General features: G+C 43.7%; 2 protein-coding genes across 2 annotated transcripts in view; one reads left to right on the top strand and one right to left on the bottom strand.

The window, feature by feature from the left end:
• GFM1 (G elongation factor mitochondrial 1) overlaps window positions 1-4,717 on the top strand; it is a 41,815-nt gene extending 37,098 nt beyond the window's left edge. Inside the window, exons 16-18 of the mRNA XM_080655731.1 lie at window positions 291-451; window positions 1,214-1,267; window positions 1,414-4,717. Coding sequence (XP_080511857.1) covers window positions 291-451; window positions 1,214-1,267; window positions 1,414-1,545 — 347 coding nt within the window. The 3' untranslated portion in view covers window positions 1,546-4,717. The remainder of the gene's footprint in view (window positions 1-290; window positions 452-1,213; window positions 1,268-1,413) is intronic.
• A 1,044-nt stretch (window positions 4,718-5,761) lies between these two features.
• Window positions 5,762-26,936, bottom strand: part of RARRES1 (retinoic acid receptor responder 1) — a 33,938-nt gene continuing 12,763 nt past the window's right edge. The window contains exons 2-6 of the mRNA XM_080655729.1: window positions 20,706-20,768; window positions 17,772-17,955; window positions 15,184-15,320; window positions 6,452-6,514; window positions 5,762-6,370 (exon numbers count right to left, since the gene is read on the bottom strand). Coding sequence (XP_080511855.1) covers window positions 6,221-6,370; window positions 6,452-6,514; window positions 15,184-15,320; window positions 17,772-17,955; window positions 20,706-20,768 — 597 coding nt within the window. The 3' untranslated portion in view covers window positions 5,762-6,220. The remainder of the gene's footprint in view (window positions 6,371-6,451; window positions 6,515-15,183; window positions 15,321-17,771; window positions 17,956-20,705; window positions 20,769-26,936) is intronic.

Genomic DNA, 26,936 nt, shown 5'->3' with positions numbered 1-26,936 from the left:
TAATGTGGTTTTAAGACGCCTTTTATATTATCCTCTGTAGCTTAATGATTTTTAAGGTTAAAAATACAGTAATGGATATACTAAAACTTAGCTTTGTCTTATTGAAATTTCCATTTAGAAGAGTGACTGTTACTGATATCAGAAAAATGAGACCAGATTAAATAATTTAACCTTGTCATTTCTGTGTGTACCTTTGGGAGAGGACCTTCTATCTCCCTTTTTGTATATCTGGATAGAAAAGTGTTCCAGTTTGTTTAAATATTAATAAACTAATTTTTTTTAAAATCCAGCCTTGGCAAATGCAACATTATGTATTCTTGAACCCATTATGTCTGTGGAAGTTGTGGCCCCGAATGAATTTCAGGGAGCAGTGATTGCAGGAATTAACCGGCGCCATGGGGTAATCACAGGGCAAGATGGAGTTGAGGACTATTTTACAGTGTATGCAGATGTAAGTATTGTTGGTCACTGCCAGTCTTGCTTTTATTAACCACAACAGGAAATTAGAGTTAGCTTTTGTTTTGGGAAATTGTAGAATGAATTGACACATTTCCCTGGCTATTTGAGTGTTGAATTTGTGGCTTTTATATATATATGGCAATTTCTATAATTTGCTGTTAGAGCCACTCTTAAGTGCAAAAGCTGAAAATACAGTTCATTTCATGTAGACCTTTTGTGAATATGTTCTTTTCTTAGATATTTAGTTATCTTTCTCATTATAGCTTTATTTGCAAAGGTGCTTTATTTATGTTCTCTCTAATTTATTGGGCTAATATTTAATTTCCTTTCTTGACTTAAATCTCCTGGGAGAAAGTCTTTTATCACATTCCATAAGGCTTCCTAGAAGACAGTGCGGTCAATATGTCGTCAAGGTGTCCCAAGGAAAGTTGTTTGAACAGTTTCACAGAAGAAACACTTTGGAGTGCTGAGCTGGCCAGAGAGTGGAGTGGGGATGGGGGGAAGGCTGTCAGTGATGGCCACTCTGTGCAACTGAAACATTTGGTCTCTAGTTGTGACTGTCAGATGAAATTATATTCCAATAGGATTTCTACTTGCTGTAAAACAAAAATAAGTTTCTCTTTGGCTAAAGTTCTTTTAAAACAAGAGTTGTTAGTAGAAACCCAAGTCTAAAGGAATTAAATGGCTATTCTCTGTTTTTTTCTCAAATATATTCAATAAGCACTGCTAAAATATCCACTGTGTTTGTTTCCAGGTCCCTCTAAATGATATGTTTGGTTATTCCACTGAGCTTAGGTCATGTACAGAGGTAAGCAAGTGTTTAAATTTTACTTTAGTGCCCTTTAAGAGAATACTCGACTGAAGGATCAAATTTGTGAAATCTTGTCTTTGCATGACTTTACCTGATAGTAATAAAAAGTTTTTTAAATCTCTGCTATTTTTTTTAACTTCCAGGGGAAGGGAGAGTACACAATGGAGTACTGCAGATACCAGCCGTGTTTACCAGCCACACAAGAGGACCTCATTAATAAGTATTTGGAAGCTACAGGTCAACTTCCTATAAAAAAAGGAAAAGCCAAGAACTAACTTTACTCATTTACATTAGCTAACTTTAACTGAATCTGCGGGGCTTCGATATTTTAATGGCTCCTAGTGGAATGAGTTCAGGCAGAAACAAGAAATTTTAGAAGCCCTTTCTATTATATTCAGGAGCTCCTATCATATCAGAGTTAATTCTATGTATATATCAACTCTATTGAATGGTTTTATAGTTCACTGAGAAAAACGCAAATAAAATATGATTATTACTGATATATATTTTATATTTATTTTAAGCGGGAAGAGACATATCAGTTACACGTCAGGGCTTAGGATGTGGGTAACCTTCCTTTCCAAATTTTTATCATAAGAATTTTTAACAAAGCAAAACTGAAAGAACAACTATATACCTTCCATCTAGTCTCAACAATGAGCAGTTTTGTTAACAATTTGTTAATCTGATAATTTGTTTTGCAATATTTGTTTTATCTGTTGTCTATACCTCTCATACTTTTATATTTTAATTTTTTAAATTATTGTTTTGCTAAACACTTGAAAGTGAATTGCACATATGACACTTCTTGGAGTGTCATCTTTAACAGGCATGCTTTTTTATTTAAGAGTAGGTTCCATATGGTCTTAATAGAGTACGTTTTTCAGATTCTTCATTGGTATATTAAAATGCCAGCTAAATTTCTAGCTGTTTTATGTGGAACTGATTGTTTTCATTTGTGGGCTCTGCAAATGTGTAGCTGCCTTCTTTTAGGAGTGTTGATGTTTCTTTCTTGTGGACCAGTGAGGTAAAAAACAGGCCCTTGCACATGCGATTCTCATTTATGTTCATCTGAAGGTTTCTGCAGCTCTGAATAATGAAATACACGTTTCAGAGTTCCTGCCTAGTCAGTTCATTCACCTACTAAGTGCTAGTTGAATTTGGAATTTATCATATATATTCATTGAGATCATGAAGGAACAAATGTTAAGCTTTTGTTTTTGAAATAAGTTGGATCTTCCTGGCAATTCTACCATATTGTTCAGAATCACTTCATCCAGAAATCATGTGATGTAACAGACATTTCCAAATTATTTTCCTTAGTGAATAATAGAAATAAAATAACGTTTAAATTCCTTTGTTTCTCTTTATTTATAGATTTGGTTTTATAACAAGGTTTTGAGAAAAAAAGATTTTTTACAAGTATTGAGCACATGTTTTCAAGGCATTTGCTGAAGGCTTTAAATGCATTATCTAATTTAGTTTTCACTCCCCTGTGAAAGTAGGTACTATTGTGTCCATTTTGTAATTGAGGAAGCAAAAGTGCAGAGAAGGTAAGTCACTTGTCTAAGACCATGCAGCTCAGTCAGTTTTCAGTTGATAACTTAAATTGATTACTCATCATCTCAAGTGCATTTTCCCCATGATATGTCGGTTGCTACAATACCATCAAGCCTGAAAAATGTTGTTGCATTGGCATTTCATCAGCATCTCATGCCATTCAGAATCACATAGAATCTTGTTCCTGAGGAAGAAATGCTCTCATGGAATTTAGCACAGTTCCTCTGGCTATTGCCAGCAGTCATAAAAATTAGAACTAAGATGGGCAAATGTTGATGTTTTTAACTTGTTAAACATTCTGGTCATAAAGATAGAGTGTCAGAAAAGAGCATAGTTATCTAATCCAACATTTCATAGGCAATGACACAGGTCCAGCTGGCAGGAGTAACTAGAATAGGATTTCATAGGGACAAATCCAGGACTAGAACCCACATTTCTTGCTAACTCATTAGGTTATAGTTGATTAAAGACTACTTATCAGCCAAAGTCTGTAATGAGAAAGAAATCAATGGGGACTTCTTTTTAATACTACAGTTGTGAAGGATAATTGTTGGTTAATTTAAAGAAAGACAGTATTGCTTGTATTGAAGAATGGTAGCAGCACAATCAGTATTGCCCTGATTCCTGTCCCTACCACTCTTCAAAAGTCACCTGGGGAGCTTTGAAAGAAACAACCAGGCCAACCCCAGGTAGTCTGATTCTCTGGATTAAGATCAAAAGTTTCCCAAGTGATTATAGTAGCAGGTAAGATTAAAGACCACTGCAGTGTTGCCTGCACCTTCAAGATGTGAAATGGAAGATTGATTCAGATGTGTCCTATAACTAATATTCTTTTGTGTGATGTTAGAGCGTGGGCTAGTTCTTAGTTTGATAACTTTACCTTCAAAGAAATACAGGAAATTTTCTGTTATTACTTTCCTCCTTGTTCACTCTCAGACTGTTTAGTTTTGGAATTTTGTTAATTCTGAAGTTTTATTTTAATATTTTTGAAATATGGATGAGTCTTAAAATTTATGTCAACGAAACTAGGCAGCCACGAGGTAGTGGTAAATTATGACATGATGGAATACATCTCTTTGTAGATGACAGCTATTTGCATTGCTAACACCATAAGTTGTTGAATTTGAGCTTTAATTGCTGCTTCGTGTTTTCAAATAAATAACACTGGAATGCATCATTGAAACAGTTAATTGTATTCAAGACAACTTATTGTGAACATTTATTCAAGTAAGTGCCAGGGAACATTTATTCAAATAAGTTAGGTAACTGTAGCACTCTGAAAGCCAATGAAGGTCACAGAATAGGTTTTAAGCTGAGAAAAAATTGATGTAATAAACTCATGTCATGAAGGACTATCATTCAAGGGCAACTATAGAAACTTCCAACTGACTCTCAAATGAACTTGTTTAACTTCTAACAATTTATAATTCAGGTAAGAAAAAATGAAACTGAGTAGAATCAAATAGAATGTAGACAAAATCCTGGTACTATTTGGTATGTTTTAAAGTTCTGAAAGAGGCTGAGAAAATGAATGTGATGCTGTATGTAATTGTCATTGGCTCAGAGTGATTCAGAATTTAGACTTAATGAAAGAGGGCTTGGGGAATTTAGAGTTTTTCATGTTATGTCACAGTCAATGAAGTAATTTTCCTCTGCAGTAAGCTAGCAAAGTCAATATTACTAAAATCAAATCATCAATTTTTAGAGTTTTTGTTAGAAAAGATGTTCTAATGTAATACTGAGAAATTTTTAGTAGGTTTAAGTTTTGTGGGTCTTGTAAATTTACAAATTAGGTAATTGTGTTTGTATGTTGTCTCTAGATTGTGTTTGTATGTTCCCCTTCATAATCAATTACACTGAAATAAACCTGTTAAAGGGTTACCTTAAAGTTCTTACCTGCTTGAATGATGGTTATACTTGAGTGTAATCTCACTAATTAAAAATGCCTTTATGAGGGTGAGGTGAGACTGGAAAGCTGAAACCCTTCTAGCCCTTAAGCTAAAGATCACAGGGCATTGAATATGCCATTCCAATGCTCTGGCACCATTTTTTTAACATGTAGGGAACTTCAGTTAGAGGAGTTTATCCTTTGGTTTTGGTGTGATTTAATCATTATAAAGTGCTATTTTAGAAAAATATTTTCTCTGTGTTAGGACACAGGTGCGGAATCTGATGTTTTCTTTAAATGACTGTCTCCCAGTGCTTCAGAATACTTACTGTTCTTTAAGTTGAGTGGATGTTGGGAAGATGAATGTAAGGGTTGGGTTTTTAAACAGAAAAATATATAAACTAGAGGTACTAAAAAGTAACAGTATCATCCATCTTTCATTTTGTAAGAATCCATGACTTTAAATTGTTTCTCTTCTGTGTGAACTTTTCTAATTTTCTAATAGTGCAGACTTAAAACGAATGATTTGGTATATTTTAAGGCTGATGCTTCCTAACCAATTTACTAGCCAAGGAATCTGGCTACCGGTTTTCACACACAAATGTAAGTGTTCCATTAAATGATACTAGTTTTGAGAGGCAAGTGGTGGCTACATTTCCTGGGCCAATTCTGCCTACCTTTGGAGAAGTAGGTACTCCACTGAATCAGATTATGTACATATTGTGTCTGTTGTACATTTCCCCCCTTTTTTTAAATTTTACTGTTGAAAGTATTATAGATGTCTCCTTTGTATTTGTTGTTTTTTTCCCATTGACCCCATCCACCCCACACCCACCCTTCGCCACCCTATTGTCTGTGTCCATGGGCTATGCACTTATATGCATATAAGTTCCCCAGTTAATCTCCCCCCGCCCCTGTTGTTGTAAATTACTTAGGCCAACACTGGGTCCAAGTTGTCCTTAAAAGTGAAAATTGTAAATACTTTCTATACTTACAGTTACATCACTGTCCCGTTTAATACATGTTTGCAAACACTAGGCTTTATCTGTGAGATGCTCTAATTTTATTTGTAAAATATGAATTAAACAATATTAAGAGTTCATTTAAATCCATCTTAGCACAGAATTTGCCTGCAAATCTCTACAAATAGACTTAACACAGTTTATTTAGAAATGTAAACATTTATTTAAAAGTAGCTATCAAGTTATAAAAGAATACTTGCTTAAGATCATAAAAATAGTACAATTCCTTTTAAACAGATACTATTTTCCCTACAATTGGATTTCATTGAAATATATTATATTTTAAAAACCCCAGCATCTTTTCATTGTTGAGCATTGTCAGGCTTTCTGAATTATTAGGATGCCTTAGACATTGGCTATTTTACTAGAATAATGACTTAGGCTACTTTGTACAGTCATTGTGTTTAGAATTTGGGATAGGCAGGTCTTTTTCTTTCTTTTCTTTTCTTTTCTTTTCTTTTCTTTTCTTTTCTTTTCTTTTCAGTAATTGCTAAGTCCCATCGGTGCCACCGCTGATCCTTCTTCAGTTCCAGAGGCTTCCTCTGGTGCCTGTGGCCCCTGACAGTGGTACTTCACTTTAAGGGGTTTGCTCGGGTGCCAGACCAAGTGAATACGACAGGGAATGATTTCCTAGGAAATAGGGGTTTTAAAACATTAAGAGCTGAAAAAAATTCTGGTAAAAACAAGTCTATGTATAATGTTGTGTTTTACCTGTGTTGAGAATTCATGAAGTAGGACCGTATAGTCAAAATCAATTGCATCCTCATCTGTTTTCTAGAGGAAGGAAAAAAGAGTTAGTGTAACAAACAGGTAGGTGTAGATTAGCTCAGAATTTGGAAGGCTTATCTTATAAATCGGGTGGCTGCCTGGACTCTCCTTCTGTCTCTTGGATTTGAGCCTTGTTTCCCTTGGGTAGGATCCTGCATCAACATATGGAAGTCATGGATTCTTATTGTTTGGTCTCTGAGTTCTATGAAAATCTATTGACTGTCTTTCTATACCTTTTTCTCTAATATTTATGGTTTTTGTTGGAGGCTGAGGTTGGTGGGGATAGGGAGAATCTTTTGGCAACCTTAGGAATTAGGTATGCATATGCACCTGAAGCTGATATGGTATCCCTGATATGCCAGGCAATAAGACAAGGGTCAGGGCAGCCAGTCCTTCGAGGCTGCCACATGGGCCAGGTTCTGTGCTAAGCACTGGAGTCATCTTTTCATGTAATGCTGACTGCCTCACAAGAGTATGTTATGAGCCTGATTTTACAAGGGAGATAGCTTGAGGTTACAGCTAGTAAGTGGCAAAAGGGGATTCAAACCCAGATCTACAGACTCCACCGTCCGCACTGCCTCTTCAACCAGTGCACTGCTTATTTGTAGAGCGGCAGGCAGTCTTCCTCACCTCTTATTCACTTGATTTCTGTAAATTTTACCAGTAACTAAACCAATTTCCTATTTTATTTTTGACACTTACTGTTTTTTGGTGGTGTGTTTTGTTTTTTTGTTTTTTGTGGGGGGGGGGGTGGAAGCTAGGGTCCTTATCTACCGTAAAAATGGAAGGGAAGAAAATAAAATAAATTCAACTTGGATTATAATTTTTTAAAATATGTTTTTATTGATTTCAGAGAGTAAGGGAGAGGGAGAGAGAGATAGAAACATCAATGATAAGAGAGAATCATTGATTGGCTGCCTTTTGCACATCCCACACTGAGGATCAAGCTTGCAACCTGGGCATGTGCCCTGACTGGAATCGAATCGTGACCTGGTTCATAGGTCCACACTGAACCACTGAGGCCACTGGCCAGGCCATAGTTTTTATTTTATAATTATAAAATTTGAGGAAGTTTTTATTGAGACTATTAAAGAATGTAAAAAAGCAAAGTCAAAAAAAAGGACTTGATATTAGGAAACGAAGATGGTGGCATAGGTAAACACCTAAACTACTGCCTCACACAACAATTTTAAAACTACAACTAAAAGACAAAACGGACATCATCCAGAACCACAGGAAGGCTGGCTGAGTGGAAATTCTACAACTAGAAGGAAAGAGAAAAGCACACTGAGACTCAGAGGAGCTGCAGGAGGCAGAAGTACTGAGACGCACATGCTCGCGGAGAGGACTGGCAACCAAGTGCGCGGCTGGCTTTCTCAAGGTGGAGGGAGACAAAAGATCCCGACTGCGCTGAACTCCAGTTCCGGGCAAGACCCTGGGGACCCAGACTCATACGGTGTGAAACTGGACTGTCAGGAAAGAGAAAAGCACACTAAGACTCAGAAGAACTGCGGAAGGCAGAGGTACCGAGGCTCATGTGCAGAGCGGGTGGGCAACTGAGTACGAGGCTGGCTTTCTCAAGCGGGAGGGAGACAAGAGCTCCCAACTGCACTGAACTCCAGTTCTGGGCAAGACTCTGGGGACCCAGACTCATTTGGGGAGAAACTGGACTGTCTGGCAGCGGGCGAAACTCGAGGGCGGCTTTCTCTCAGAGGTCCTTGCAGCGATTACCACAGGACACTGAGACACAGGGGCCTATTAGGGCAGGGCTGACAGGAAACCAATGCTGTCTGCTCCGCACTGAGACTCCGCCCCATCCAAGCTGAGCACAGAGGCTTCTGCAAGTCTTATCTCATAAGGGTGTCTCCAGCACAGAAGTTGTCCCAGCGTAGACATAGCTGGTCCTCACAGCCAATTGGCCTGGAGGTCAATTCATCCCAGTGATGCCAACAACAACCAAGGCTTAACTACAATAACACTGTGCACACAGCCCACAAAGGGGTGCACCAAGAGTGTCCACCACAGGTAACTGGGGAGGCTGAGCCAATGGGCCCTATAGGACACCTAGCACACAAAGCTACTCTATCAACTCAGGGAAGCAGCCAAAATGTGGAGACAAAGAAACATCACAAATGAAAGAAATGGAGGAAAGCAAACGACTGGATATAGAGTTCAAAACCACAGTTATAAGGTTTTTCAAGAATTTTCTAGAAAAGGCCGATAAATTTAGCGAAACCCTTGATATGAAAAGGGACCAACTAGAAATTAAACATACACTGACTGAAATAAAAAATATACAGAGCTCTAACAGCAGACTAGAGGATCACAAGAATCAAGTCAAGATTTGAAATACAAAGAAGCAAATAACACTCAACCGGAAAAGCAAAAAGAATCCAAATATATGAAGATAGTGTAAGGAACCTCTGGGACAACTTCAAGCTTACAAACATCAGAATTATGAGGGTGCCAGAAGAAGAGAGAGAGCAAGATACTGAAAACCTATTTGAAGAAATAATGACTGAAAACTTCCCCCACCTGGTGAAAGAAATAGACTTACAAGTCCAGGAAGCGCACAGAACCCCAAACAAAAGGAATCCAAAGAGGACCACACCAAGACACATCATAATTAAAATGCCAAGAGCAAAAGACAGAATATTAAAAGATATTAAAAGCAGCAAGAGAAAAACAGGTAGTTAGCTATAAGTGAGCACCCATATGACTGTCAGCTGATTTCTCAACAGAAACTATGCAGGCTACACGGGAGTGGCAAGAAATATTCAAAGTGATGAATAGCAAGAACCTACAACCAAGATTACTCTACCCAGCAAAGCTATCATTCAGAATTGAAGGGCAGATAAAGAGCTTCACAGATAAGAAAAAGCTAAAGGAGTTCATCACCACCAAACCAGTATTATATGAAATGCTGAAAGGTATTCTTTAAGAAGAGGAAGAAGAAAAAGGTAAAGATAAAAATTATGAACAACAAATACATGTCTATCAACAAGTGAATCTAAAAATCAAGTGAATAAAAAAATCTGATGAACAGAATAAACTGGTGAATATAATAGAATCAGGGGCATAGAAAGGGAGTGGTCTGACAATTCTCAGGGGAAAGGGGTGTGGAGGTGCGGGAAAAGACTGGACAGAAATCGTACACCTATGGATGAGGACAGTGGGGGGGGGGCCGGTAAGGGCAGAGGGTGGGGTGGGAACCAGGTGGAGGGGAGCTATGAGGGGGAAAAAGAGGAACGATTGTAATAATCTGAACAATAAAGATTTATGAAAGAAAAAGGACTTGATATTAAATTTTGCTTAAAATGATGGAGATTTTGACAAACCATGAAATTTCCAGCAGGTGGGGAGGGTTCTAGAAGGAGAGGAAACAAGAGAGAGCCTGGTTTGGTCAGAAATTGACTTTTTCTGTGTGTCTGCATCATGTCTAGGTTTCCTTCCCTCCTGCCTGGCAGTGAACTTGCGAATATTCAAAGCAAGTATCTGAGGCACAGGCTGTGAAGTCAGAGAACTCATGAGAGAATACTCAGTGTCTCTTTTATAAAGAAACAGTTTCTGGAGACCCCAGTGGTCAGTTGGGCATTGTTGGGTCTGAGGGTGTAGGTAGCCTTGCTTGACCTTCATCTGGTAACTATCTTGACTTTGGAAGGAAATGGTGGCCTCAAGATGGCCCATACCAGCAGGCCACTGCGTTGTATGACTTGTCTCAAGCTTTTGTGCTGCCCGCACTATTTTTCAAGGCCTCGCTATTAACCATGTATTCTATCATAAAACAATTGGTTTTACTTATAAACTTAACGTGTTTTTCAGGTCACTGACTTCTTATTCTGTTTTTGCAAATAGCATTTCTGAAGGAAATCATGGCTGTCTTCAGATTTGAGGCAAAAAAAACAACAACAACAAAAAAAAAACAGGCAAGGCTGGAAACAGATTCCAACTCCATTAGACAAACTATTCTGCTACAGTGTTACCCATTTTTTCATACAAAAAATTGGATTATTATAATGCTTGGAAACCAGGTACCATTTCATGAAGACCCTCCTCAGGGAGGTCACAGAAACAGACCCTTGCATTTCTGTTTTATGGGTTGTTCCTCCTCCAGGTGGAAACACCCTTAAACCAAACCAAACAGCAGGGCTTATTACAGAACTGCAGAGGGGACAGTGTACACCCCAGCCGGCAAGGTATTCCAGGGTTAGACTGTCCTCGCCGAATGGAGCTCTGCCAAGAAGTCATTATTTTTAATACTATTCAGAAATAATCTCCTTGGCGTCTATTCAAATCGTCACAAAATGCCAAATCATTATAGTCCAAATTGATGATGATTTTCTGTGACATTTTCTGGTAACTCAGCACTTTAATCTTCCTAGAGACAGACTGGAAGTATTTTGTTTGTATCTTTTTACTTTTGTGCCACCCTTCCCCCTCCACCCGTACCCAAATTCCCCCCCAAAAAGAGAGTGATCCTTAGAAGAACCAGTGTGGTTTTAGTAGAGAGTGAGTAAGCTCAGGCTATTAATATAAAGTAGATTTCTTATCTGAGTAAATAAGGTAGATAAGATGGTTTCTGTAATGTGCCTTGGCCACGGGGCGCCTCTTTCGACAGCATAACTTGAATTGATTGATAGTGACGGGCTGCAGGTTTGGTGGTTTGGGTTGCTGACAATGTCTGGTGTTGATAAGAGTTGGAACAATGCTCAGATTTACTTTTCTCAATTTGTATTAAAGACAAGAGTGCAGGGAAAGTCCTTGTCCTTTTTCTTTTTCTCTAGCCAGCAAATATCTCCCCTGCCCTTGGCATAGTCCTCATGGTATTGGGAATGACATCCATTGTTCAGTTCTAAAGCAATAACTGTGCCAGTAAGATGGTCTTACATTTGTATTCAATCCTTTCTTTCATAGCCCGCACGCCCCTCAAATTTCGCTTATGTGAAGCTGTGGAGTTATAAGCCTGCACTTCCTTACACACTTGCATTGAAATGTGAGTTTAACCCTAAGTGTAAAGATGGTAATTCCCACCCAGAAAGCATTTGGAAAAACAATAATCCCTATACTTTCCAAGCTACCAAAGGCCACAGAGCACCTCCAGTCACTTGCTGTTTCTGTACTGGACGGCCGTGGCTTTATCAGCCCTGCCATCCTGCTTCTAGTCTCTTGGGACAGTACCTAGATCTTCTGATCTTAGTAACTTTTTAAAAATTGTTGCTTGCCCTACCTGATATGGTTGAGTAGATAGAGTGTTGGCCCGTGGACTGAAGGGTTGCAGGTTCGATTCCGGTCAAGGGCATGTACCTTGGTTGCAGGCTCTATCCCTGGCCCCCAGTTAGGGTGAGTGCAGGAGACAACCAATCGATGTGTCTCTGGCATTTATATTTTTCTCTCTGTCTCTCCCATCCCTTCTACTCTAATAATCAATGGGGAAATATCCTTAGGTGAGGATTAACAAAATGAAATAAAAATTATTGTTTGCCCTGGCTGGTATGGGTCAGTCAGTAGGAGTGTCATCCCGTACACTGAAAGGTTCCGGGTTTGATTCCCAGTCTGGGCAAATGCCTAGGTTGCGGGTTCAGTCCAGTCAGGACCTGTGATTGGGGAGCATGTGGGAAGCTACCACTCAATGTTTCTCTCTCTCTTCCCCTTCCCCTCTCTCTAAAACGCAGTGAAAATCATTGCTTATTGTTACGTTGCTTCTTTTGCTGAAAGATCACAGGAATCTTTAGTGGCCACTGAATGGCAGAGTTTAAAAATAAGAGAACTTTAAGCTGAAATGGGTTATCAACCTTGAAACCAAATTTCCCAATTCAGTGATTTAGCTTTGTTAGCTTCAAGGATTTCAGTAAATCTGTAAATCCTCCATTAATGGGCCCTAAGAGATGAAGTGCATTTGTCTTGGGTGACCCAGCAAGTCAGTTACATATTCACTTATTCATCTAAAACCCAAACCCCACAATGCAAGAAACTCTCAAGCTCCTAATATGTGACACTGTTTGATGAACCAGCATTTTTGTTTTCCATGACTCCATTGCTCCTCCTTTCCCACTTGCAGGGTGGTTGAGGGACATGGATAGACAGATGACGGCCTGGCTAGAACGGGAGAGAAATGGGCTGCTCCTGCACTGTGGTATATCCTGGCGCTAAGTTTGGCAATGTGTCATACACAACTGTAAGAGAAAGGAAAACACCGACGTTAAAGATCCTAATTTTCTCTCTGTTGTCTCTGTGTTGATTGGCCCCTGTTGAGTTTTCCTCTCATTATTTCCTTGAGTTCATTATCTTGGCACCACCTTCTACACCGTAAACAAAGTTTCCCCTGACTTCTCAGTTAGGGTGGAAGACTCTTGTTAAGGATATGATTGTCTTGGGAGATGAGAGAGAAAGAGGGAGAACGTTTTATCTAGTTATATAGCAACAATCAATTAAGTGGTAATTTCTATTAAAAAGCACTATTTAAAGGGAAAGAAGTGTATCCATTTTGATGAGTAAAGAGGAAAACTATGTATGTAGTTGTCTGATCTACAAGTGGCCTCTGGAAGGCCCACCAGCATGTTACGGGCATTCCTAGTGCTGACGTGAAGCTGAGCAGTGCCTCGCGCTCACAAGAGTGCAAGGGTCCCTCCATGGGTGAATGCATGAAGGAAGTGATTTTTAGACATTGACTAGTATACTTGTGGTCGGCTCAGCCTGCCTCTCACAGTACTTGATTCTGTTTACTCTGGAAATGCCTCTCTCTACATCACACTAGCCTGACAAGAATTCCAACACTGGCTCACTCCATGCCCTCACCACCCAGCCGAGAGGGACTGGTCCTCTAACTCAGTGACCACAGATCTCCCCGGGGCCTGCAGTGCCCTGTGATGTTGACACCCTCGCACTCGCAAACCTGTCTCACGCTTGCTCGCAGCTGGTGGCTGCCTCACTTTTCACTTAGAAGACAGAAGCCGTTGAAATAGAACTTCCACACCTACCACCATGCCGTCCGCCCTCCTTCCAGCATCTCAGCCACTCTTCTCCGCCTCCTGCCCAGGCGTGCTCTCCATGGTCCTGCCTCAGATCATCTGGATTGATCTTACCTGCTCTTGCCTGCTCAGAGATATTAACTCCAACAATCTCGTTCCTACAAGTCCACTTTGCCCCCTCTCCTGCATTTTTCTCATCAACATATAAATCTGCTAAATCTCCTAAAACACAACTGAAACCTAAAAATACAACTGAAAGAAACGTTCTTTCAACTCTTTGCTTGCCCATCCTCCAGCTATAGCCCCTCCCTTTCTTTTACTCCTTTTATAGCCAAACTTTAAAAAGAGATGGAGTGTCCACTTCTTCTCCCCCATTCTCTCCTGAGCCCACCCCAGTCAGGCTTTGCCCACCCTATGCCGGGGAGACAGCGTGATAAGCTCCCCATCGACTTCCCACTGCCTGAATCAAATGGATAATTCTCAGTCCTCATCTCACTCGACTTTCCATCCGCTTTTGATACAAGCAGTTCATCCTCATCCTTGAAACACTTTTTCTGTCTCCAACCTCTAAAGTTAGAAGTGTTCCAGGGCTCAATCCTTACGTAACTTCTTTTCTTTTCTATGTAACACTCATTCTCTGTGATATCCGGTCTCATGGCCTAAAAAACGACCTACAGGGTGACAAGTCCAGCCCCGACCCTTCCCTGTATCTGAGACTCCTGTGTACAGATGACTACATAAATTCTCTACTTGGACATAGAATTTAGTATGCCCCAAATCAAGCTAGTTTCTCCCCAATTCTGTTTTTCCTGTAGTCTTCTCCAATCAGTTAATGAAATCTCTCTTTCCAGTTACCCAAGTCAAAATCTTACAGAATCACCCTCAACTTTTCTCACCCTCTGCTGTCCATACCCAACCCATCAGCAAATACTATCAGTCTGTCTTCAGAACATATCCTCAGTCCAAGTGTCTCGCCACCTGCACTGCCACCCCCTGGCCCAGGCTCCCGCCAGTCCGTGCCTGGATTATTGCAATGCTTCACTGGCCGTCCTGCTTCCACCTTCGTGTCTGTACAATCTGTTCTCAACAGAGCAGCCAGAATGATCCTATTGTAAGTCAGATCATGTCACTCCTCAGCTAACGTCGCATAATGAGAGAGAGAGAGAGAGTTCTTCTAACAGCCTCCGGGCCTGACATGAACTAGCCCCTCCTGGCCCGCTCCCCCTCACCCTTCCCGCCACACTGGCTTCACTGATCTTTCTCCAACCCATCGGCCACACCAGGAAGTCCTCTTCCCTGTGGAAGCAGGGCCCTCTCTCACTTCTCTGGGCCTCTGCTCCAGTGTCACTTCTGCTCAACTCAGAGGGGCCCTCCTTTATACTTAATTTTTCTCCACAGCTCTCACCACCATTTGATACATCTTTGCTTGTTCATCCGTTCACTGTCTTCCCTCACTAGAATTCATCTCCCTGTGGACAGCTGCACTGTGTTTTCTGTCCACTGCTATATCCGTCCCTAATACGATGCCTGACCCATTGCAAGCATTCAAATATTTATTGAATGAGTGAAATGCAATTAAAACTCTTGCCGTAAAACTGGAAACTCCCATTAATTTAGTCTAAGCAAAAAAAAAAAAAAAATGTAGTCTAAGCACACTGCATTTGGTTTTATGTCTTGTGGCACAAGTTAATTTTCCGTTTTTCTTACCCACTGCTTCACACTGCTGAGCTGTGCCACGTAGTAGTGTAAGAACTGCGTTGTCTTTTCCCACATCACGTAAGAGCTGCCAAGAAAAGCTAAGTCCCAGATGGGTCTAAGAGAGGGATCAATATGTCCATGACTGTCTGAGAACACACACAAAAAAAATTGTATTGAGCATTTTGGGAACAAAACTTCAGAGATTTCAGCAATTAAATAAGGGCTTAGTCATATCAGTCATCTCTCTCACAGCAAGACCTTTAGCAATATTTGTATCTTTCTACATCATACTGAGATTTACATGCTTCAAGTCAAGTTGCTATAAGACGGTTTCATGGCTATGTGCTGTACAATATAAATGCAAAGGAAGAGCTATAATGATACTCAGAGTTAATCTAACATCTTGTTGGTTGAGAAGCCTTTCATAGTTAGATCAAAACATCTCTCAGTGATCTTCGCCACATAACCTGGTTTGGGGTCTACAGTCATAGGAAGTTCTCTACCAATCTGCCTGCCATCTTTGTCCATTTCTGATAAATGCATTGGCAACATTTCCATCACTTTTTAACACATCAATCAAGTGGGTTTTTCTTGTGGCCTTGTTTTTGTACCTGCAATCTTTTTAATTCAGCAAACATTTGCCAAAAAACTCTACTTAATATCAGACACTGCTAGAGGGAGGGATACAGTGATTAATAAAGGACCTCTTATGACTTTTAGGAACTCACATTTTAGCAAGTAATTTATGTGATAACTGTTCGTGGACTTGTGAGATGAAAACCCATTAGCAGAAAAGATAAATTAGTTACACTGAACACAGTGACTAATAAGGGCATTTGAAAGTATAAATGCTGGTGGCCCTGCCTTAGAACCCAAAGAAGGACTTCACCTCAGTCCTTTTCCTTCATCTCAGGATACTTGGGCTCATCTAATGGAAGCTTATGAATTCATTAGAAAAAGTGAAATTTTTACACATAATAAAATCCAGACAACTCTTTTAGGGGGAAAACAGTGTGGAGCAAGTATATCCTGAAATGGATTTGATGGTCTCACATCAATGGTAGAGAAACTGCTTTATGATGGCCCAGAACTATGGACTGATTAACTGTTCAGGAAAATCCTCTGAGATTGGAACTGGCTACTCCACAGATATCTCCATGGTTTTTATTCACTTCGTCTAAAGCCAAACTCTTTTTTCAGTTCTAAGTAGATAATTTTATATTCATGGACAGGCTATAAACAGCACCATTAAATGTCTCTGCTAAATTGAAAGTGACAAGAAAACTTGTAAATTTTGTGGATGAAAAGGTACCTTCTGTTAAAAAATTTTTTTTTTTGATACTTCATAGTAGCCACATTGAGTTGGCTTGTTATAGAACGACCCTTGTGGGCATACAGGCTTTATTAACTGAATGTGAACCAACTAACCTGTGCTACTAAAAAGTGTCCGAAATCTAGTGATATTGTGGCAAATCTTCAAAGAAGAGGTTCTATACATTTTCTAAAATTTGTGTTTTAAGGAGGATATATAAAACCCTATTTCCACAATTAATGCCCAGGGAAGAAAAAAAAATCCCTAAATAACTACATAAAGTATTTGCCATTAGCCCATATATTTCAGGCAGTGCTAAATAGAAGCAAATTCTGTAACATGGGATTTGAGTTGTTCCTCACAATTATTTGGAACAGGATTCCATCTAAGTCACAAGAGAGCTACAATAAGAGTTATCTGAGCTTCTGAACTTGAGGAACGCGAGGATCAATGTCCACTCGGGTTTTAGGAACATTGCCGGGGCACAGACAGCTCAGGAATGGAGACCGTGTTGCCCCACGTTGATGCGGATCTGTCCCGGTCTCTGAGCGAACAAGTGAGCTGTGACAGGCTGTGGGATGGGAAGTGCTGCAGCACTGGTCAGATGTCAAGCTTAATACCCCAGTGCAGATCCAGAGATGACTCTTGTGGTTTGGAAATTGAATTTGCCAGTAAGAGCTGAGCATCCATGCTGCCCGCACCCTGCTGAGTGCCAGAACAGATGGGCTCTGCTCCACTCCGCTGAGTCACTCAGGGCAGAGGGCAAGTCTCTTATTAGAGATGGCACCGCTGCCCATTAGTTCTCGCTCTAAAATAAGATCAACTCGACTCCTCTGCCGCCCCCCAGAAAGGCCCCATGATGGTTGGCTCGCTCAGCCCTGGGGCAGACGGCCACGATGGGCACAGTGCAGGCCCTGGATGGGGTCACCTCGAGTTTCCAAAGCCACCACCAGGAACTGCTAGCAGTGTCACTTCAGGTTCTAGACTCTCCCCAGAAAAGTGCACCCCCTTACATGTGTGTCCTGTTGCAAAGACTTCTACCCATTCCTTGGAGAGGCACCTCTGGCCTTGCCCAGGTCCCGGAGAGCACGGAGCCTACATTGTACTGGAGGTGAAGAACAGGACAACGTACTTCCGAATTTTGTTTAAATAACAAGGTGTACCACATTTTATAGCTGGATTAAAGTGCATTTGGGGGATAAAAACTTAAGTGATCATTCTTTGTTAAGACTTCATCATTTCATACATTCCTGGATAGAGACTGTCCAGATCAATCGGTCCATACCAGGTATGCTGCTGACATCCAAGGGGTTTTTGAGCTGCTTCATGTGCTTGTAGAGCAGGTAATCCTCTTGCTGTCTTTTGCTCTTCTCTATGAACCGCGTACAGGTGACATTGATGGCGGGCCTGGGTTTCTCATTCCTGAAAAACACTTGAGCGGAACATTTCCCCAAACGTTCCTCGCCTTCCTGAAATAAAGAGGTTGGAATTAAATAGCTTGGTTCCTTCTCCCCACCACCCCAATACCCACACAAAATTGAGAAGTTCCTTGTACATGGCAGGTAACTCAACAGATGTAGTGGCCTTTGCTTTATAGAAAGTGATTTTTGTGCTCATAGCTGAACACAATTGTCTTTCATTCTCTGCTGTCATTTCAACTCCTGCTTTCTGCCTGGCCAGTGTGGCTCAGTGGTTGAGAATCGATCCAGGAACCAAGAGCTGGTCAGTTCAATTCTGGGTCGGGGCACATGTCCAGGTTTCAGGCTTGATCCCCAGTAAGGGCATGCAGAAGGCAGCCGATAGATGATGTTTCTTTCTCGTGGATGTTTCTATCTCTCTATCCCTCTTCCTTCCTCTCTCTAAAAATCCATTAGAAAAATGATGCCCTAAAGCCACGCTGGGCCTGTCCCAAAGAAACACCACCCATGCCCATGAATACTGCCTGCTCAGGCCTCGAGGAGAGCGGGTGCTATACTCGCTGCTGTGGCCCAACATGCCGCGTTGGACCGCCGGCTTTCTAACTGGAACTCGAAGGTGAAGCTGGTTCCTATGAAAAAAAATGGCCACATCTTCATGCTGCCCTATGAGCTCGGTCTTGTTCCAGTTTTACAGATGAAGATACTGAAGTTTAAAGAAGAAGCTACTGCATGTCACACCAGGAAGTGGTGAGCCAGGGCTTGAGCTCATGTCTGTCTTGCAAAGCCCTGGCTCTGTACTGACTCCATGTCTGCTCAGATCTAATCTGGATGAAGTGGAGGCAGAGGTCACCCAAATGGGACTAATCCAACTGCCGGGGTGACCTAGCTGGGCCTGTCTGCGTTCACATGTAAATGTGCATGTGCTGAGCATTCTGGGATCACCCTTCTGTTCCACCCAGAGACAGCTGGGGCGGGAGAGCGGGTGCTCCGAGGGGAGTCGGGTGTCTGACTCATTCACCCTTTTACAAAGGTCACACAGTCCATAACCCCATAGTCCCAGAAAAATCCCATCAACACGGCCTAGAATTTGAGGAAGTTCCTGGGCCACTAGCCCTGGCCCCACTCAACCCTTCGTGGGCCCCGAGGTAAGAACTCCTGTTACGATGTGGTTGGTTAAGCTGTTGAATTCTTTTCATGTTTTCAGTCCTTTAAACTGGGTGGAGTTCCAAATGGCAACAACCACCAAAAATAAACTTTAAAAGCCCCCAAGGAAACAAACTGTTATTAAAATTGGATCTGCTTATGGGCTTTCCAACGGGCAACTGTTCCTCTGGTGAGCTCTGAACGAGAGGAAATGTCCGTGGTGCGTGAAAACCCTAAGAAACAGTGCAACGCGGAGGAAGAGGTGGCGAGCGTCAGGAAGAGGATCGCCAACGGCAGAACACAGGCCGGCACACGGTCTGCTTTGATGTCCAAGCCATTTCCAAGGAAGACAGAAAACCAGGTATCACCCCTTTTTGTTTTCCTTTCCTCTCTCTACCCCCCAGACCAGCGCCGCAGAATCAAAGCGGCTGTCTGGAGATGAAAGACTCCTCACCCCCTGACATGGACACTTCAATTAGCCAGCTGTGCTTGTCAGAGACACATATTGTTGATCAAAATAATCTAGTAATTGTTTCCCTTTTAGCTTTAATCTAATGCTTTCAGTTTGCAGCTCTAGAAGTGAAAGGCATCTTCCTTAAGCTTTAAGAAACATTTTAATGCTTAGGTTAATTAGCAAAGTGAGAGCACATTGTTGTCTTGTTAGGGCTTGTTTCTCAATACTGGCAGCGTTGTTCCGGAAGCATCGGGCTGGGGGTCACGGCTGTCCCCCCCTGACCCCCCAGCTCTGCCACCCAAGACTCTTCAATGCTGGCCGCCACCTGCTCTTCCCTGGCTGCTTCCTCAGCACCACAGAGAGGGGATTTTGGCTGGTCTCCCTCCACCCTGCTGCCGCCTCCCAGCCTAGCCCAGCACATGGAGGTTCGTCTGGTCTAATTTCTGTATGTTTTCTGTTTACTCTCTTCTTGAGGACGGGGAAAAGGGAATTGGCAAACCCTAGCTGCCTGGTCAGACATGGGGGCTGATGATGCCTGTGGCGTGCACTGTCCCGCGCTGTGCCTCACAGAAAGCCTCTATGTAAGGCAGCTTCTGGAGCTGGCCACACGCTATGCGCTCTGCTAACGAGAAATGTCACCAGCTGACGGGCAGAGGAACAGGTTGGCATTTGAGAGTGAGTCATTTGGAGGCCTCTGAGGTGCTAGGGAGGGGTACCAAAGGGAGCTGTGAAATTCCCTCCCGGGGCCAAGGAAGGAGGGGTGATGCTGTGTGGACTGTTGTACATGCTGCACCCCAGAAGGCTGTGACGTGGCAGGAGTGGATCGAGTTCCTGCCTAGCTCTGCTCCTCCGTTCTTGAAAACAAAGGCAGGAAAAAATCCACCTCTACGTCACTATATGTTAATATTCTTACTCAAAAAAATAAATTCCTACGAGTTGCTAATAAGATACCAGTTTGGATAGAGTATCAGCCCCAAGAACTGAAACGTCCCAGGTTTGATTCTAGTCAAGGGCATGTACCTGGGGTGCAGGCTCGATCCCCAGCCCTGCTCGGCCCGTGTAGGAGGCAACCAATTGGTGTGTCTCTTCACATCGATGTTTCTCTCCATCCCCCGCTCCCACTCTCTAATAAGCAATGGAAAAATATCCTCTGATGAGGATTAACAACAACAACAAAAAGACTCCACAAATGACAGCAGCTTACCTCTGGGTTGTAGCGCTCTGTGGTGAACTCCAGGTCAACTTGATATTCCTTCTTTGAATTAACCTGAAATATAGAAACTGACTCAGCCGGTGGAAGCTCTGCTAACGTCTGCGTATCCAAAAATCACACTCCTGGGATAACGTGGCACAGAAATGGTCACTGTCGCAGTCGTATCTGAATAATATCGGTGTTTTTTAGGAGAAAAGGTCTCATATTTTGGTCTGATCATGCCATGTTGCCGGCTAGCTGACACCTACTGACAAGAGGGAGACTGAGGAAGGGAAACAGTTGCATTGAGGCTGGAAGTTGGCTGTTTGAGAGCAGCTACAGAACAATGTGTGTGCAGGGCTGTGGAGAGAGGACCTGGGTGCCCCAACCTCAGTGCCCATCCACACCCTGTCCTGGGCCCAGGGCTGCCACTGAGGGAGACAGACCCGGTCTCCCTCCTCTGCTCCTGGTCGAACAGGTGTTCCCAGTAATAAATAATGGGTTTTCAGATGGTGATAATGGGAGAAATGGAGTGGTGGGCAGAGAGACTACTTTTACTATTATAAGGTGGGTTGGAGGAGAGGCTGTTCCATGGCACAGTCATTGCCAGACCAAAGAGCTAGATCAGGGCCAGAACAGGGATTGTCTCCCTAAATCCCTCAGAGCCCGTCTGATGGACCTGTGCCCATGGCATGCTGGTTCCTGCCCCGGGCAAGCATGTAAAGCAGTTTCCGTCCTCTGACACCAGCACCCCATCCATCCTGCCCTGCTCCATATAATTCTTTAGGCCCAAGACTTGCCTCGTATGTAAATTTCCCTTAACAGACTCTTAATTGGCAGACGGGAGTGGCCTGCCTTTCTTCAGTGTTTCCCAGCCTTCCTTGCAGAGGTAGGCTTTCAGTGTGTACAAGCAGGTGGTCGAAGAAGGTGCCTGGGAGGAGATGAAACATCAGCTGTGGTCCAGAGGACGGGAGGGAGCCAGCCACACCCGTACTCAGGTGCGGCAGAGGGAGCTGCCAGTGAGGTCGGAGGTGGGACGGGGTGAATTACCGCCATTGGACCAGACCTCAGCTGTTAGGGTCTCTCCTTCCCTTGCAGCTTCCTTCTAAACTTTGGAAATGCATGTTGAGCCTTCTTACGCTTTTGAATGGATTCCAATGCATATTTTTAGAGTATATATGCCCAGACCATTAAAGCAATTTAAACTGTTTAGGAGGCCTTTCTATTGTATACCATCATCTATTTTTTTTTTTTTTTTTCAGAGAGCTGCCTCCTGCACGCCCCACACTGGGGATCGAGCCCACAACCTGGGCATGTGCTCTGACCAGGAATCAAACTGTGACCTCCTGGTTCATAGGTTGATGCTCAACCACTGAGCCATGCCGGCTAGACACCATCATCTACTTTTGTTGCTATCATTTTTTAGTGCGAAATGATCATTCAGTAAAAGAAGAATTTTCTAGAGAAGAGAGAAGTCTGTGCTGCATGGAGCTGAAGTTACTTCACATAATTCTGATTAAGTTAAATTCTGGAAACATCCATTTCCTTTGGCTTGTCCCGGGAACATAATAACCAATCGGGGTTATCTTATCTTAACTAGACCAGATAGCATCCGTTACTGTTATAGATTCTTAAAGGATCCCGGGAAACTGGAGAATGGAGGAATAGGAGTCTGTGGCAGGTATTTGGGTAAAGAACATGTAAACACATGGGTGTATCTATCAATGTTTCTGTGGGGAGGGGAGCAGCCAGTGCCCAGGAGCAATTTGCTTAGGGCTCATTTTCAGTCTTAAAACAAGGTCCAGTGTAAACTGAAACACTGGCCTCAGTTTACGAAACTCATACACATCTGTCTTCTCACTCATTCACTGTGTGCCTGCTACTGTGGCAGGCACCCAGGAGATGTGACATCCAGGCCAGTCCTACCAGTACCTGCTTCTTGTATGGAAACGTGGTGTAGCTAGCTCATCAGTGTGGCCGAGTGCAGCCTACAAGCAGGCTTTCTAGGGCAGCTGAGGCTTCAACTAATTCTCTGAGAAGCAGGTGCTGGCCAGGCAAAGGTGTGGGAATGGAGCTGTGGGTGAAAAGGGAGTGCTATGGCAGTAACTTCACAGGATGATCTGATCATAAATTCCTAACTGGGCAGGTCACGGTGGGTCGTCACGCGCCAGGCCTATCACTTCTTCAGTGTAAGGTTTTAAGCCATTTAAGGTGTGCGTCTAGGTCAGTGGTCGGCAAACTCATTAGTCAACAGAGCCAAATATCAACAGTACAACGATTGAAATTTCTTTTGAGAGCCCAATTTTTTAAACTTAAACTTCTTCTAACGCCACTTCTTCAAAAGAGACTCGCCCAGGCCGTGGTATTTTGTGGAAGAGCCACACTCAAGGGGCCAAAGAGCTGCATGTGGCTCGAGAGCCGCAGTTTGCCGACCACAGGTCTAGGTTAACATACCTTTGAAATGCCAGAAGCAATACCCCTTGAAGGGGATACTACCCCTAAAAACAGCACACAATCTCCTTAAGTATCCTCTGACCCAATCCCCGCCTTGCTTTCTCCCACCTCCACATTATCTTTCTGACATCCCCTCCTTAATTTCAAAAGCATAGAAGAAGCTGCAAAACTGTTCGCTGGAGCATTGGAGATCTTGCTCCCCAGCATATGTGGTCAGTTTGGTTCAAATCAACTCTTACAAAAATTCCCTATACATCTGGGGGTTTCTTAAGGGGACAGAGTGTAGGGGCGGTGCTCCAGGGAGGCAGTGCCGCTGGGTAAAGGCTGTCTGGGGAGTGTGGCCCATGGTCAGGAAAGACTTTTTTTTTTTATGAAGGGGATTTAGAACTTGATACCAAAGTCTGTGGGAGCCCCAGTAAAATACACCTAACTACAGTACTCAGGGTGTTATGAAGAGTAAGACGTGGCTTTAAAACAGGATGGCCCAGCCAGTGTGGCTCCATGGTTAAGCATCGACCTATGAACCAGGAGGTCAGGGTTTGATTCCTGGTCAGAGCACATGCCCAGACTGCAGGCTTGATCCCCAGTGGGGGGCGTGCAGGAGGCAGCTGATTGATGATTCCCTCTCATCATCGATGTTTTTTATCTCTCCCTCTCCCTTCCTCTCTGAAATCAATTAAAAAATATTTTTTAAAAATAAAACAGCTAGGACAGTGCCCGGGTCAGGGTACAAGTTCAATGTCTGTTCACTGTTTTTACTATTACTGAAATCTATGGACCTGCGGGAGAGAAGGCCCTGTATTAGAACCCCGAGTCTGAGGCCAGGGAAGAATGAAAAGGGGTATTCCCAGCAAGACTGCTTTGACGTTGCTTTGCTCCCGAAGCTCCCAATGAGCGGATGAAGGGTATAAAGGGCCACCTGTGTGACAAGGCTACCCACGGCGTCTGCCTCTGTCTCCTGGACTTGACTGTCCCCGCCCCAGTTAGAGGAACACAGAACCCTCGTCCACACTGGCTTCCAAGGACAATCCATCCTCACAGAAGGCAGCCCTTCCTGCGGGTCTCAGCCTCGAGTTCCCCTGAGTGCAGGCCTCTCACACGGGAGTCAGGGATGCGCCTCAGGCTGCTAGTTGGGTGAATGGGGTCAGGGCCGTTCCTGAGAAGAGGAGGAGGAAGCGAGTTGGCAGGTGCAATCTTTGGTGCAGGGGGACATCGCAGCCGCCCGGGAGGCAGCTGAGTGCATAGAAGTAGATTCAGAAGGAGCCACTGAATCGGATGCCTTCGCCCAGGGAAGATGTGCACAGGGAGAACGCTGAGGACCAGCGACCGACTGGCGCATCAGTATTAAACGGGCTCGCCCATCCGACCAGACATTCCTGACTGGGCAGGTCATGGTGAGGGCCCGCCCCAGGCACGTACCTTTTTTTAGGAAAAGGCTTTTCTTTGCACAGCTTTTTGGAAGCACGGGGAAGCAAGCCAGGAGGGATGCGTACCCCCCATGGGGAAGACCGGGTGGCGGAGCCTGTGAGCTATTTGCCTCGCCGATTTGATTTCCTTACTTGGTTTTAATTAGGCCTCTTAAAAGCATCTACATTTTGTTCAAAATAAGATGTTTATATTTTTGATGGCACTTTGTCCCTTATCAAGATGCAGCCCTTTTATCTCCACTGAGGCCTCTCCTCTCTCCCTTCCTCTGAGTCACAAGTTCCCCAGAGCCGCTAGGCCGGTCTCCTGAGATAAGTGGCATCTGGGCCTGCGGGCCTTCATCGGGGACACTGTGTGCAATGTGTCTCAGGCTCCCGTTCTTCAGGATTGTGCTCCATGTGGGTGAAAATTATTCTGCGATCAAGAGGTCTTTGTTGTCCAACATCCGCCCTAGGATGTGTTGGGTGTCTCCCTAGTGGGAGCATGTGCTAGGTGCGGAGTGCAGGGAACAAAACAGAAAGCCCTGCCCCAGGGCAGTGAGGTCCGGAGAAGGATACAGGGCCCATCACTGTGGGATTTGACTGTGGATGATGTAAGAGCTGTGAAAGGGTCACTGGAGAACTGATCCAGCCTCGGGATGGGGAAGTCAGCTGAACTTTTGAGCTGAACACTGAAGATTAAAAAGGAATTGACTTTGGGGTTGGGGCTTGGGGGAGGGGAGCTGGGAAATGGTTCAGCACAGAAGGAGCAGATGGCTGAAGGCGGGAGGAGCAGCCAGGGGCCAAGGACGGGCTCAGGAAGAGGCGGGAGCAGCCCCTGCAGGCTCCAGTGAGGGTTTGTCCTTAGAGAAATGGAAAGCCCTGGGCTGGGAGGAAGCGTTTTGAAAAGATCGCTCTGAGACGGAAGGTGAAAAAAAAAAAAGATGGAAGGTGAGAGCTGCTGCTGCAGCAGCAAGGAGGTGTCCAGTGTGAGTGCAGGGACTGCAGGCGGCCCAGTGAACCGAGGCGGGGCCTGGAAATGGGGAGAAGCATGTGGTGGGGAGAAGCATGTGGTGGGCAGACAGGAGTCTTACCAAGAAGTAAAGCCAGTGGTTCTCAACCTTCCTCATGCCTCGACCCTTTAATACAGTTCCTCATGTTGTGGTGACCCCCAACCATAAAATTATTTTCGTTGTTACTTCATAACTGTAATTTTGCTACTGTTAATGAATCGTAATGTAAATATCTGTGTTTTCCGATGGTCTTAGGGGACCCTGCTAGCGGTTCTCAACCTGTCCCCCCACCCGTATCTTAAACTTGGGTCTTTGTTTTTTACATGGATTCATTAGATTTGAGGAGTAAACTGCCCACTGTGTGTTGGCTTCAAATCTAGAAGCTCAAGGTCAGGTGGTCCTCCCCCTGTGGCTTGTACGCCAGTTGCTACAGCCACTGTGGGACAAAAATAATTTTATGGTTGGGGGTCACCACAACATGAGGAACTGTATTAAAGGGTCGCGGCATGAGAAAGGTTGAGAACCACCGATGTAAACACAAATAGTTCTGTAATTCAAGATCAGAAATTATTGCTAGAATGCACGTTCCATATTAGGACATTATTAAACCAACCACATTGAAAGGATGCTTGCATTACAGAAGGACAGCCAGCCAGCCAGCCTGCCGGGCCCGAGTGGACCGCCGTGAGCACTGCATGGGTCTCGATGCCAAAAGCTCTGAAGGCCAGCTCAGCCCCGTGAGCACCTGGTTCAAGAAAGCAGTGAGGTACCCCGGCACAGTGAGCAGACTGCAATGGATTAGAAAGTGGGCAGGGCCGATCGTTTGCCGGAATGGGGGAGACTGCTCCTGTGTGGCTGGTGGGAGGGTGCCCAGAGGCAGCCCCGGGGCGGGGTGGGGGGCAGTCTGGCCCACTGGGTCAAATCAAGTTACCTGCACCCTACGATTTGGCTACCCCACTTCTGGTCTGTCTCCAGGGAAACTGGCACAGGACCTCACAAGGGCTTCCCAGGAGGATGCTTCTGGAGGCAATGTGTGTGTGTGGGGGAGGGGGGGGAGTTGGAGGCAATCTGGTGTCCCCTCCTGGGGGCAGGGGAGGGCGGGTAAACGGGGGGTGCCTGCCATGGAGTGCCATGCAGACTGGCCACACATATGGTAACACAGACCCTAAATGCTGTGCTTGAAAACAGAAACAACAAAATGCATGGCATACATATCACATACAAACATTTTTTAAATTAAAGTTTGCACACAAACCAACAATATCCTTCCTAAGAGCACTACAGAGAGAATAATACACATAAGACCATTTCTAGTGGTTGCCTCTGGGAGGTTGGGGTGAACGAAAAGAGGCATAAAAGAGAATAAATACACA

This window comes from Plecotus auritus (assembly GCF_963455305.1).
Source record: "Plecotus auritus genome assembly, chromosome: 2".
NCBI lineage: Eukaryota > Metazoa > Chordata > Mammalia > Chiroptera > Vespertilionidae > Plecotus > Plecotus auritus.
The sequence above is the reverse complement of the archived record's forward strand: the minus strand, read 5'-3'. Positions and strand labels throughout refer to the sequence as shown.